The sequence below is a fragment of the Rhea americana genome, unplaced genomic scaffold (assembly GCF_003343005.1).
Source record: "Rhea americana isolate MKP2758 unplaced genomic scaffold, rheAme1 scaffold_49, whole genome shotgun sequence".
In the NCBI taxonomy this organism is placed as follows: domain Eukaryota; kingdom Metazoa; phylum Chordata; class Aves; order Rheiformes; family Rheidae; genus Rhea; species Rhea americana.
Window position 1 is genome coordinate 3,982,769 of NW_028186634.1, and position 14,906 is coordinate 3,997,674.

General features: G+C 41.8%; 2 protein-coding genes across 4 annotated transcripts in view; one reads left to right on the top strand and one right to left on the bottom strand.

Annotated features, from left to right (window-relative positions):
• Nucleotides 1-11,849, bottom strand: part of DENND2B (DENN domain containing 2B) — a 186,738-nt gene extending 174,889 nt beyond the window's left edge. For 2 of the 3 annotated variants that reach the window (XM_085317187.1, XM_085317183.1), the window contains exon 1: nucleotides 11,588-11,849. The gene's annotated coding sequence lies outside the window, so the exon portion shown is untranslated. Of the gene's footprint in view, nucleotides 1-4,874; nucleotides 4,899-11,587 lie in introns of those variants that run through there. The other variant, XM_085317185.1, reaches the window with a different exon arrangement.
• The window catches only part of AKIP1 (A-kinase interacting protein 1), an 18,161-nt gene continuing 4,640 nt past the window's right edge, over nucleotides 1,386-14,906 (top strand). Inside the window, exon 1 of the mRNA XM_085317086.1 lies at nucleotides 1,386-1,459. Within this exon, the coding sequence (XP_085173212.1) occupies nucleotides 1,386-1,459 (74 nt within the window). The remainder of the gene's footprint in view (nucleotides 1,460-14,906) is intronic.

The following is a 14,906-nucleotide window of genomic DNA, read 5'->3' on the forward strand; positions in this document are numbered from 1 at the left end:
GAAAGCAGATGGGGTTTCAGTCCCAAATATGCAATTGGCATTTGGCCTGGTGTAAAGACATGCCCAAATGGCCTAGGGAATAAGCAGTTGTGGGGCCAGGGTTAGGGGACAGGTCAAAAACTGCCAAAATTGAGGAGACATTTCAGGAGTGATTCCCTCAGGCCAGAGAACAGCTCTGAAGAAGACAAGCAATAAAACCAAAAGCGTGTATGCCAAAATCACCCATGTATGGTCTTACCAGGCACAAGCTGAGATCACTTTCAAAAAATCTTTCTCCCTTTAGTATCTTGTCTGAGCAAGAAATTATCACCAGCTGCTTGTTTACACCATCTGCTACTATCATTCTCTGAAGAAAGGAGAGAGTATGCACAGAGCAGCAATAAATCTAGTTTGGTACAGAAAAACTTTTGGTAAATACAATAAACTCTTGACACAAAAGATCAGCCCAGTTCAGCTCATGGTAGAGGCTCTGTGGAAGAGGAATATCTACATCAATGTAGAAAAGGCCCAGAGAAGTGACTAGGGGAGGAAGAGGGAGTAGCTAATGCAGCCAGTTTGCATCTCCTCTACAACGGAAGGGACAGGAGAGAAGCTGACTGCTATAGTGCCTATCATGGGTAAAAAAAAGTCACCGCAGAAACCAAAGCACAGCAGAGGAGGTAAACAAGGCTTCCTTCGCCTGTTCATTCTCTTCCTTGTTTGTACTTTATCCCAATAGGTTAAAATGATGGACCCAAGAGCAACTGTACAAAAATGTATTTTGCACAGGTTGCAGCTAGGTTTGCTTCAGGGGACTGAAGTTGCTCTGGCAAGTCAAACAGGCTGCATACATACAGAATTAATAAACAATCCCTACAGAACCCAAGGGACTGAGAAAGAAATAATGTTATTTGAAAAGTCTTACAGAGAAAGTGCTACCTAAAACCCAATTTAACCTTAGTCTGAAAACTTCAGAGCACAGTATACATGCAAGAGAGACCTGTACACCATTTCCTGTTAGGTAGCTGCCAAACAGACCTGTTAAACATTTAATAAAGCAGTGAAATCAGATATTCACATAGCATGTTTAACTATAAACATATTTGTACTATTTTCTTTAAATGAAAGTTTAACTGTGCTGGGGGGGGGGAGGAAGGAAAGTCAGAACTTTCGCTGCATCACAAAAATACTTTAACAGCGCTGTTGTGCAGTCCTGCTTTAAGAGGCCTGTAAAGCCTATATGCTTTCAGATTCTAACAGAGGGGCCAAGCTGGAAGTTAGTGAATTGTCAGGTGCCTTGGAGGGTCCAGCTACTTTGAGGGAGTAGTCTCGAATACTCTCTTCTGGGTCATACATCATTACTATTCCTCCCCTTCAGGGCTTCACCTCACATTTGGCTATGGAGCATGGCTGCAGCTCCTTCCAATGTCAACACCTTTTCTTCAGTTGGCAAGAAGTGTCAGTGCAGAACAAACATGAGGTACTGCCTTCTTAGGTTCAGAGTTCCCTGAATTATGTGCAACAATTTGAATCATTTTTCAGGCTCAATCTTCTGATCACTGAAACTTAACAGTAAAACTGCCATCAGCCTCCAGAGGGCTATTTCAGGCCATCACATTTTTTCCAAGTTAGGAAAGAAACACAACAAACTGCAGAACATAAATACAGTTACTGAATGTTTGTATTAAGATTTTTTTAAGATGTTTCTTTAACATGCAGATCTTCTTTAATATGCAGATCTCAGGAATATCCAGAGACATCAATTATCCCCTTTGCAGAAATCCTTTAGAGAAAACTGAGGCATCCTTTATAGAAACCAAGGTACAGACAATGAAATGACTTACAGAGGATCTCCTAGCAAGCCAACAACAAAGCAAAATGACATAAGACAATTGCATGCTAGTGTCTCTTTACTAGGGTCCATATTTTCTATAGACATTGTACTTGATAGTAGCTGCTTCTAAAAAAGAAATGACTCTTCTGAAGAAAGATGAACAAGCTCATCTTTATGGCTGAGTTTTCCCAGAGCAAATAAAAATCAAAGGGATAAGAGTATCAAATCACCAAAACTACAGAACAAAGCCATTTTATTCTGACTGAGTTTGAGACAAGAACAGATGTAAAGCACCTATTCTGGAATAAAACCATTTTAAGAAACAGGTACTTTTCCGTTTCAGTAGAGGTGGATAAGTAAGTAAGTAAATATCTTTAATGAAAAGAAAGAATTGAAACAGTTAGGTTTAGCTCAGTTGGTTAGAGCATGAAGCTAATAAAGCCAGGGTCACAGGTTCGATCCCTGTATGGGCCACGCATTTGGGGGTTGGACTAGATGATCTCCAGAGGTCCCTTCCAATCTCACCAATTCTATGATTCTCTACTGAGGGAAGTCAAAAATGCTTCCAGTAATCTAAGACTATTCCCACTAAAGTAAAACGGATTTATAAATTATTTAAAAATGAAGGAAATAAATGCAGAAATAATAAATTGCTGACTTTTGCTTGCAATACTCAGCCTAATTATCATATTCTTAATGTGCAGATCCAAGAACAACATCTGTATTGATCCCTCCCTCATCTCCTGCAAGTCTGTTCTTGAATCCATTATCACTTTGTTAATGCTTTCAGTTTTAAAAATGAAATATGTCACATTGCTTCAGAATCTCATCATCTTTCCAACACTTTAAATTATGTATACGAATTCAACTTCAGTTATTTCTGTCATTTGCTCTGCTCCTGAAACCACTAATCCTAATTTGCCTCAGGAGCCCTCATCATTCAGATTTTTAAAATCCACATGATGAAGTCCAGAGATGAAAATATCATACCCCTGTTAGCCCTAGGTATGGGATTCCTGCATCAAGCTTTTCAGAGGTTATGAATGTAAGTCCCTTTGTTGGGGTGAGGGGGAACTCATTTATGTCAGTGAGGCTTAGATCAAAAAGTCACTGAACTTAAATATCTGCTTCGAGAGCACACCTCCACCCTGGTAGCTCAGATACATTTCCAGAGGGCAAAAAGCCCTGCAGAAGAATAGGCCAGATTCTCACCTCCATCACATCACTGTCTATCCACAGAAGTCCTGAGTCAACATTGTAATTTTTGGCATACCAATCTGGTTCACCTCATACTCTCTGTGCATTGCTATGCCCTCTGCTAGAAAGAATGGTAGCAAATTAAATCATTTTCTTCAAAAGAGAAGTCAATTTCATTCAGGGCAAAAAAAATGTATTCATCTTTCTTACAGCTTGTGCAATTATGGTAGGTGTTAATCTCTTCAGTATTTCTATCGGCAGAGAAAAACAGCGTACAATGATCCATCCAGCTCAAAAGAGAAGACGATCCTTCCCTCTCAGCCATATATCCTGATCCCTCCCAGGGTGCAATTAATTTCATAGAGGTGGATTGGTGAACAAACAATGATTTTTTCTCACAAAATTTTAGCTTCTACTATTATTCCCTTTCTGAAGCACGTGCTTGCCACTAAAAATCTTACAGCTCTCTTACCATTTCATTTGGGAGACAACATCTTATTTTCACATTCATCAACATCTCCACTAGCTTCTCTAAATCAGAGGTTAACTGTCTTGCACAGAGAGAATATAATGACAAACAAAACCAAAATTCAAGCCAAGTCTTCATCAAATCTTATGTGATGCTGGTTTTAGGGTGCAACACACAATCTGACATGTCTCTTGGTACTCACACAAATGCAAAATTGAACTTTAGACCTAGCACTTGTGATCTTGCTTGAAAATGCAAAAAAGAGTAATATAAAACAATGAAAAATATTTGAGTGTTCTACACCTACCAGATCTTGAACTTGGAAGCTGTTCCCATGAGTCCACAGTAACAAGACTTTCACACAAAGCAATATCTTTATGATGTTCTACATTGAACAGAAGCAGAGGCATATGTCACCAGCTGACTTCTTGCTGCTCAAATAGCTGCTATCAGGGAATATCTATGGTGGACACGAAACTGTGACGCTCATAGGTGAATCGAGAAGTATGTTGTTCTTACCATTTATCCCTTTTGTAAATCCTAATGAACCATAAGCCAAAGTTAAAATGGGATCTAAAAGAACTAAATCCCACATCCACATGCGGCCCAGACACAGTGGCAGCACAACTACAGGCTATGACACATACTGTTCATTAAAGCCCAGCTGCTGGGATTGCAGTGCTTTGAAGGGGAGGATCAAGAAATAAAAGGAGGAAGAGGAAAAAGAAAAGTCAAATAGAAAAGAAGGAGAAATGTTTCCCTAGAAGTTAACAGTCAAGTTTCCCTGAAGCACARGGATTTAGATGAAGTGCTACTGACATGTAAAATGGCAGGAGTCTGACATGAGAGCATTTTCACTGCTGGGCCCTTTATTCTCCTGAATGCATTTTTCCACTGGGTTACCTGTGCTGCCCAAATCATGTAGCCACAGAAAATCAGGCCAGACCAACAGCCCACAACTCACTGTGGCACTGGATGAGAAGGTGGTGCTCCACCACCCAGCAATGGTATCTCCCTTTGCTTCCCAGGCCTGAGGAGCCTCACTTTCCCACAAAGAGGTCTTGGGAAAAAAAGAGCTGGCTGCTCTACAAATATGGCAGCAAGAGCCTCGGAAGATCCTGCTGCCAAGGTGCTGGTTCAGGAGCTTATAAAGTACTAAGCCAGTAGGACACCCTTTAGAAGCAACCCCTGGCATCAGTGACGGGCAGAGGGAAGCACAACACCCGAGGGTATGAAATGAGAAAGGAGTGTTGGAAGATATCTTCGGGTCTATCAATATCAAACCGAGACAATCACAGTTGTGTCACTGAAGTCCAGGAATACCCATGGGTGTCACACAGGCTTTCAAAGAGGACAGGCACTGCAGTGGAGACAATATGAGCTCATAGTGCTTACCTTTGGCTTTCTTTGGGAGACTTCACTTGGGCTGAGAGGGCCTGACACCTCTCTTCTTTACCAGGGCCAAACAGACAGAGAATGCTGTCTGTTCCAAGTGCACTTCTTCGAAGAGCAAGCTCAGACCCACGGGGCTTCAGGGGCTTTCACCACAACATCAGGAGGCCTAACATAGACAACACCAATCAAGGACAGCCATGGCAGCCCAGACCCAGACATGGCCTCCTTATTCCAATGGAAAACTCTGCCGAGCAAGGTCATGATTTTTCTTTGCTCTAGGTGTAAAAGAGCAGAAGTTGGAGCAGTGCTATTCTCAGAGCAGGGGGAAGACAAGATGCAATTCAGCCCTTGCAAGTCAAGCAAAAATATTTTCAGGGAAGTAATCCAGGCAGTTCAGAAGAATGAACAAACACAAAACAACTGCCAAACAGAAGAAAAACTCACAGCAGTAAAGCACTCTGTCTCAACAGGGCAGCAAAGAGGGACTGAAATAACAGTGTGCCTTATGCTTGTTCCAAGTATAAAATGAGTGGCTCCTTTAGGGTTACTGCAAAGAACAGCAGTCCTCTGGTCTCACATGACAGGGCACTGGTATTTGCTTTATGTGACTGCACTTATGGACCCTAATTGCTCAATAAGAGTGTCTCTTATTTCCTAAGCATCAGGCAACAGAATAATGGCTGTCTTAACTCAGGATTAAGTCAGAGCAACTATCTTGTTTCTTTCAGTCTATTTGGTATGACTTGGGTTGAGATGAATGAGATTACAGTAGAGCAAATTACATAAAATAGTCACATATGCAATCACTGCCTGCACGGAATATTTTTTAAACATTACAATTAATTCAGAATATATACTCAGTTCTAGAGGAGAAATAGTGATGGATATATAAGTAAAATACTAACATAGAAACATGCATACAAACCTAAAGGTGCATGATTTATACCCTCAAGTATTGAATGATGTTTTAATAATTTTGCAGATTAAGTAATCATTTACATAAAGCCTATGGGAGGTTTCATATGATTTAAGCCTTTTCTCCTTCTGATCTCTTTCTGCCTTTTCCATTCTGATCTCACCTCTCTTTCAAGTAAGTTGTCCACTTCTTATTCAGTTTGGGTGGAATTAGGGATGTTTCGTCAAAGACTGAAATTGGCAAATGGAATATTACAGGCAGTAAAACACATATTGTGGTGGGGAACCGCTGTCCAGTTTGCTCCTTAACAGGAGAAATAATCAGATTCTGCCATCACACAGAAGATTTGGGAAGCTTTTACACTTTGCTGATCTGCCATATCTTCAAAATGATATTTCCAATTATGAACCTCATTTGARCAACATGGGCTTGTAAGCCTAGATTAAGAAATGAGGCACAGTGGAAGCACCAAACATTGCAATCTTGCAGCACAGATGAGAAAAGTATGTTCTCAAAAACTCAGAGTCACTACTCTCCATTTTTCTTTAGCACACTTTGCCCACGCAGAAAACAGCATGACACCAGGCCAAATATATTTCCTTTTCCAGTGCCCTTGAGTGATAAGAGTTTCCACCAGGACACAGGATCAAAATCATTAGAATTTCTCATACGTTCTGCCCTTTCTTGCGAAGAATATTTGTACTCCCTCAAAGAAGTAATAGTGTTTGAAGAAAGGAAGTCAAGAGACAGATCAATCTCTTATCATGAAGTACTTCTTAGAACAACAAAAAGAATCCATGTCTGGAACATCTGGTCCTTGCTGGGATCAACATCCTCACTGAATAAAGGGTTGCAAGATCTTCCAGGGCCGCTCTCTTAAAGTGCTTGGATCTTTGCAGTAATACTTGCAATACCATACGGAGCAGGGCACTTTACACAATGCTATTCAATTATCATCTGTCTCCTATGATTGTGACTGGATGCTCTGTGAAGATAACTAATGTTTTTTCTAAGGGAAAAAAATCAAACTATTAATTCAGGGTGATGACCCTGTCAAAATAATGAGTAACAGTATTAGAACTTCACAAAACAAGTGTTTTTAATAATATGGGAGTTAGGGAATAATATTAAATGTTTCAACTGAAGGACCTAGTTTCCTGTGTTGGCACCAGCAGTAACACTGTATGTCCACACACTAAGCATTTTTACATCTTTATTTTAAAGAGAAATTAAGAGACAGATATATTTAAACTAAAATAATATCCTGTTTTTGTCTATGTACACACACACAATGTTCATTTCTAACAAAAACTCACTGTTCTTTCAGTGTATCCTTCAGGACTTTCATTTATACAAATTCACTGAAGTCTCAACGGCATTGCTGCAGCTGACAAGCTTTCAGCAGAGGGATTTGACTCAAACACATCTTCAAAGAATAGTGAAAGATGGTGTTAAAATGAACACCTACTCTTGTCCTATGCGCCTCAACCCTAACAAATGTATCTTCAAGATTAGAATCTTACAGCAGAATATATCAAAAAGCAGTGGCTGTATGAATTATCATTCATTTATCTGAGCAGTGCTAACTATCTGAATATATACTCCAGATATAAAATAAAGTTAGATTATTTTCTTGTGGGTTAAGCTAACGCAGTAGTATTCAAAATGAGGGCAGGCTAAGGATACAGACCTGATACAGAATGTAGCTGATGAGTCATAGCTCTCACTGTAACTCAACAACCTATATCTATAGTCTTAAGCTGTTTGCTACTAAGTTATCAGTTCAAATTTCAAATTCTAGTTAACAAAGCAACAGACCTAAGTAGAAAGGTCATATCCATGCTATAGGGCAGTTTGGCCACAACTGTGTTCACTTAGTAATTAATTCCTAACTCTACAGTTTGTAGAAAAATGGACTTTAGAAATTTCAACTTCTAATGCAGAACCAAACATTAAGGCTTAAATGGTCCCTAGCAATAAAAATTTGCTAATAAAATTTGACAGCTGTTCAAAGCCTGTATGAATGAAAGGGGGACTTAAATCAAGTTCTTCATGGACAAACATCCTCATCACACAAATCACTCCTCAAATCTTATTTCTGTGCACCTAAAAAGTAAGGACTGGGAGGATGGTAACTACAAAGGGAAGAAGTTCTTCAGTGGAAGGCTGGCATTTCTAGAGTCTGTGGTGCAGGTTCCTAGGTGGGCAGGCCTTCTCTTCCATGATACTTAACGTGACACATCTCCCTAGCAAATGACATTCCTGCGTGAAAAAGAAGTAAGATACAGGAAGAGATTTTGCAGAGTCAGATTAGGGGTAAGAGTGACAAGTATCACCTCTCAATGKACACACATATACAGCTGAAAAATGCATTCAAAACCCTTCCCAAAAGGGGGAATTTCAGCTCTTTTATGGTGTGACTCTACAAGGTCTGGCAAAGCCACTTAAAACCCCAAAGTTCAGTATGACTATGAATGTTTACAAGCATAAGGACTAGGCCAAATTGAGCATGTAAATATTTGGATTAAATTCCCCAAATCTGCCTCTAGCAATACTGCCAACTAAATCTCAACTGTAGACCAAAAAATCTGAATAGCAATAGCTGCACACACTATAGCACAGGGACAAAATTAACAGACATGGCATTCAGCACTTAAAAAAAAAAAAAAAAGTAATTTGTAATCTAAATTGAACATATGTTAAACAAGACATTGATGAAGTTTGGACTGAAACTTGATTCTACTCAGTTATCATTTGGTACATTTTAAAAGTCTGATCAGTCCAGATTTAAATCCACTGTCCTGCAAGAAACTGGGTTAAATTAACCATATCTAGATTAATTACAATTGATCCAACACACAGTAGTAATTTGGATCTAAACCATATTCTCTTAAGCCATCAACTAAACCACTAAAAGCAAGTGTCTCTATATTCTGGGCAGAGAAGTCAAAGAAAATCTTCAGTGCCTCCAAAGTAATTGAGTTCTCTCAGTCCCATATTCAAAATTGATTTAGGATCCCAAATTGGTGTGGCTTCTAAGGCACCTATAGGTTTTGTTGAAAATTTTACCCTTGTTCTTTTAGCTCTGGATATGGAAGACAGCCAGAGATCCATTCAAGAAAGTTGTGATATCTCAGAACTACAGATCTTGAGAAGTACATGGTATTCTCAGCTGCCAGTTCCCAGCCCTTCTCAGAAGGTGTTAAATGCCTTTTTAGTTCCATATGCCCACTGCAGACAGTCCCTGGAGGGTTTTGAGGGAACTGTGCTCTTTATAGCAGGAGAGAATCAGAAAGTTAAGCATCTCACCAAGACCAGAAGGTTTTTTTGTATGATAATAATTCAAGTCTACTCACTTCCCACTACTGTAAACTAATAAGAAATCCAACTCAGCTGAAGAGAGTGGGAAAGTACAGATCTTGTTCCTTTACTTTATTCAGCTGTGGGAAACTTGGTTTTGCCCTACAGTTAAAAGCAGGCTCTTCAGCACACTTAATAGTGACCTCTTTAGAAGGGACTAGTATCATTTCTTTAAATGCCCCTACACTAAAAATAGTTCTGCTTCCTAAACATGAATATGTTTAGCAGTTCCAGGCATTCTGAGATTCTGCATACCACTTTTTTTTTTTTTCTTAACTGGCAACATTTATTTAACCAGCAATTAAAATAAGGAGGCCCAGCCGCCCCAGTGATTCTTCCCAGAGGGTCTTAGATGTTTATGAAACACAATGAAAACAATAAAGTGGATAAAATCATGCTATTCCATCAAGTTCTTGGCAAGATTTCCCAACCAAGAATAAATTGCCATAGTACGTTACAGTCAACAGATTACACAATGGTTTACAAGGTCACCAATAATAAGGGGTCACACGCTCCTTAAAAAGCTATAGTGTACGTTAAAAATCACTTGCTTAAAGGGAAACTGCAGTGCTTATTTGTTAGCTCCTTGAAGCCGATAGTGGCAGAGCACATACACAGGACAGGAAAGGACAGAAAGTGCCTCTCCTTCCCAGTGCTATGAACCGCAGTGACTCTACTGAACAAGCTGGCTAGTGGTGTTTATCACTCTGAAGAGAGCAGAAGAAAGCCAAACCAAGCAGGATTCCCTGATTTCTGCATATGACAGGGAAACACATGCTATATACTTTCAGAAGATTGACAACATCCATGCCCCGGTGAGGCCTCACACCAACTACCCTATCATCCTTACCCAAGAAGTTCTGCTCCCCGACTCCTCCATACTTTGAGAGGCATCTGGCTCCATCACATAAGCAAGATGGCAATTTGCTTTCAGTCTAACCATTCTTAATAATGCATAGATTACAGCTACTTTTTAAAGGTGCTTAGCTATATACTTACACAACTTGATAAAGTAATCATAAAGGAAAACTGCAGCATGTTTAAATGATTAAATAACTAACCTCAAAGCAAGATGAAAATGAATGGTCATAAATCTTATTCCTACCCCTCAACCTTCTAATAGATTTCTACCATCTCACCTGCATAACCTGATCATCAAAATGCAAGCTAACTTTTGACATTCCTAAACATTCTTAAAACAGACTTGCTTTTCTCATATTTGAGAGAATCTTGAGAAATCTGATTTTAAATCTGAGATATTTCTACTCCTGCTCTGTGTTAACTTACCCTTCCAGAATATAGAATACTTTTACCTACTGACTATATATTAGCCACACATAATTAAAGCATTATCCAGTCTTAAATGCAGGTCAATCTCTATTCAATTCATCCTGTTTTGGTTTATCAGAGATCGGACTATGACTATTTCATCCTTTATTTTCCAAATGTTTTGACCATATTGAGTGTTTTATACTGAATTACTCAGTATCTGGCTGAAGTTAAAAACTAATTTATTACACAGAATACACAGAATAAGACAGAAGAAAACCTTTCCTCAAAGTTAATGCAACAGTAAAACAAGGGTGGATAAAACATTACTGCTAACATTCTCTAATTACGTTATGCATCTGGGTTTGTTCAGCCTGATTACTAAGATTCAAAGTATATTTGAGTGAAAATAAATGGAGTAAATATAAGGAGGTTCTCTAATACATAGCTGCTACGCTTTGATTGTGGTGACCTACTGCTCCTTAGTAAAAGCAAGCGCTTGGTACCAAGCCAAGAACAGTACATCTGATTTTCTCACCAAGTGAACTGTTGAAGCAGCTCCCTTAGCTCTACAACTAAATCTACCCTAGGATCCTAAAGTTTTCCACTTGAGTCCAGGTGGCTCTTTTTTCCAATGTGCATGCAAACATTAGTCAACTGGAGTGATGCTGTGAGTGGGCACAGGAAGATAAAAGAAGTGCCACAGCTCTGCTTGTCTCTCCCAGTCAAAGCCCCAAGCCCGGAGGGCTGGCTCCCTTGCCCGGGTCAGCTGGCCCGGTCCCACAGCGGCGGTCTCCTGGGCTCTGTCCCTCGAGGGTCCCTCAGTCCTCTCCCCCATGGCGCCAGAGGCGTCCCCCGAGTAACGGCGATGCGGAGCGGCACACAGCACCAGCCTAGGAGCTCCAGCCCCGCTCCCCCGCGCCCCCTCTGCCGAGGCGGGCAGGCAAGGACCCGCCGCCGGGCCCCGCGGCCAGGGACGCCGGGAGCTGACGCTGCCGGGCGCGCCGCTCCGCAGCCGCAGCGTCTCCGGCCCGCCCCGCTCGGCTGCCGGGAGGCGGGCGGCGCTCGCGGTGCGGCGGGCTAGAGCTGGACCCATCGTTCCCCCCAGTCCCGCGGCCGGGTCTCCGTAGGGAGCGCCGGGCCAGCGGCACGGCTCCCCAGATCTTACCGAGGCGCGCAGGAGTGCGCTGCTGCCGCCGCCGGACGCCTGCAGCCCTGGTCCCGCAGCTTGGGCAGTTGCAGCTTTTTTGGAGAAGCTGGGAAGAGGGAGAGAAAGAAAAAAGGGGGGGGGAGGGAGGGAAGGAGGAGGGATGGGACTGAGTTCGAGGGAGAGAGAAGTATGCAAAGGCAGGAAGTGGAGACGGCCTCGGCCAGTGCGGGAGATTAATGGGAACCAGTCACCCGGCAGCCAACAAAGAAACCTGCTCCCCCAGCGCAGCGCCAGCCCGGGCCGCAGCCCCACCGCGGCCGGGCCGCGCGGGCACCGCTGCCGCCGGCCGCGCTCAGCCCCGGCGCCGCCAGCCTGCGCGCAGCCCCACGCCGGGGTCCTTCAGGGCGGGAGGGCACGGAGCAGCCCCGGCCAGGCAGGGCTGCCGCTCTGCGGGGGAGATGCGGGCGCAGGGGGACGGGGAGGGGAAGGCCACAGCCACTGTCTGAGCAGTCTTCCCCACTCCCACCCTACAAGCAGCTGAGCCGTATCGATTATTTTTTTATTTAAATACTAACACTGCTCGACTCCCCTCTGAGTAAAGAAGCTTGATGGAGAGAAAGAAAAAAAAGAAAGGAAGAAAGAGAGTTTCCTGCACACACAGATGGTGGGCCTGCACAGACAGATGGTTTCAATCATGGGGCCGGGATGCGTGAGCCCCCCCCCAAGGGTGGCAGGCACGGGGTGCCAGCACTGCACCACTCCTGCACTGCATATTGGAGTTTTTCAAGTTCTACTGATAGTTTTTGAGTAACAGTATCTATGGAGAAAGGGGAGGGGAGAGGGAGGAAGAGCCATTTATATGAGCTTCATTCTGGCAGCTATAGTCAAATCCAGCCTGCAAAGATGGATCTTACTGATACCAATTTTTAATGATCTGCTCCCTGGTGACTACAATCCAAGTGGTCCAACTTGGGAGTCCACAGCCCTCTGGTGTCAACAGCTAGGGACATACCCCAGCCATGCTCCCTCTGACGGCCCTCTGCACACCAGCAGCCTGTGTCCCACACACCGTGGAAACATGGCAATGCAACCACCACAGGATGAAGAAGGTCACTGAATGGCTAAAGAGACAAAAGCTGCCACTCCCCTAAACAYATACTCCACCACAGTGAGCACAAACAGCATCTTACAGGCCAGCTCCCTGGTACACCTTTCCACATACTTCTGCCACTTCAAACAGATGAGAACTCTGCACAAAGTACATTATATAAATAATACTAAAAACATACAAAAGAGGACTGTTAGGTACAGTCATAAGAGCTACAGAATACAAGGAATGCACCTAAATCTTGAAGTTTTATGTAAATATTTACAAAAAACATTCACAATGCGTTAGCAAATGATAATAGGAACAGAAGAAATACAAAGAGTGTCATATATACTTCCTACCTGGAAATAAAAATACTAACATTAAGCATTTATTGAATTTTAAGCATGTGCTTACTTTCCTTCCATTGACTGAAATTGAACCTAAACGGTGCTTAAACAAACACTTACGAGCTGCCCCTCACAAGGATACTTTCCTTAATCCAGATCCAAGCACTCAAGGAAGAGCTATCCTTGATTTTCCCCAGCTCATAAACAAAGTAAGATACACTGTCTGAGATATTCTGATTTGTCATCCCATGTGACAAGGAAACCTGGTGTAAATGTCTGGCATTTCACAAATCTTCATTATGTTTCAAATAATGAATGTAAAGGAAGTAAGAGTAACTCTCATCTGGATTTTAACGTGAACGTGTGTTTCAACGCAAAAGCTATTTCAGCTGTCAGCCTTCTTAGGGCATATGTATTTACTCAGCTGCAAAAGGTGTATTGTGTCACTGAACATCAAAAAATGGTGGGAGTTTAAATCTGAACATACAAGGAATAATTTACCCCCTGAACAACAAGCTACTGCTACAAATACCTGGAAGGAACATAAAATGAATACAATTTTCTTTCCCAGTCAGGAAAATGACATAGGAGGCCTCTTGCTGCCTACAAATGCAGCAAGACACCAATCCTACCCACCTCACTAGTACACCACAACCAACAAAGAAGGATGCTCAAAGATGCTCAACCATTAATTAAGTAGGATTTTTCTATTTTGACTACTTCATCATCATGCAAAAGAAATGACTCAAACATACTGTTTTTATCAAATACTTTTCTCCCCCATTTACATGAGATTCAGTCCCCCCCCAAAAGTCAAACACTTCAGCAACCAGCTAAATTTTTCACTGAGTGGAAGATATGATCTGAAGTAAGGCCTCTATTTAAACACTGAATTGGGGCCTTCAATGTATTTTATGAACTAACAACCTGCAAACAGCTTGCTTATTGCAGGAGCTGGCTGCTGCTCTAATTAAGCAAATGAAGATGATAATAAAATGTAAACTAGAGAAGGATTATTTTTCTTGCTTACCAGACAGATTACAACTAGCAAAGCTCCATAAACAAGAATGAAAGAATTGAAAAATCAGAGCCAAAATGCCTACTTATCAACTGTACTTAGCACAAGATTTAAAAATAAATAAAGTTTCTGAGCCTATTTTGTCCTYACTATGATCTCAGTGTAAGCAAGGTTAGAAAAGCTATAGAGTGGCTCTAATTTACATTTAGCCACAATTGCTTTACAAGCCTGTTTGGTAGCTCAGAACAGTGACTGAAGTCTCACATGTTGAAGAGTTGATGAAGGCCTCAAACACACGCCTCTACCCTGCTCTACTAATCAAAACTAAAGGACTTCCCTTTGAGAACACATGCAAAAACAGACAAAGTTTCCAAATGACCTGAACTGGCTGGTGACTCCTCTGTTAGCAATCCCTTTTTCACTCATACATCTCTCATTAGATACTGTAATTATTATTTTGTGCCTGGTAAATTAAAAAATGAGAATACCTTTCCATTAGACACGCCATCAGAAGAGAGTGTAAAATACCCTCGAAATGGTGGCACCACTGTCATACTCCAGCATAGCACCAGTATGACCCAGCATTAGGTCTTTCAGGGGTCTGTATGCTGAGATATAAACCCTTATGGCATGCCGAAACCAATCACCAGACAAGGCTGCCAAGATATCTGCGCCATGTTTATACCTCATGTCAAGCCTGAAATGGCAAATTTTGACTTTTCTATGCTGTGTTTCTGGTTTSAGCCAGGCTGTGAGAACTACCTAGTATCACCTTGGTGCTTCAACAGTCTCACAAGCTTAGCTTCCCTAACTACTGCCAGTAATTTAAAGGAAAGCATTTTAAACTCCCCTCCCCCACCCCGAGGACAGTTGCTGCTTTAC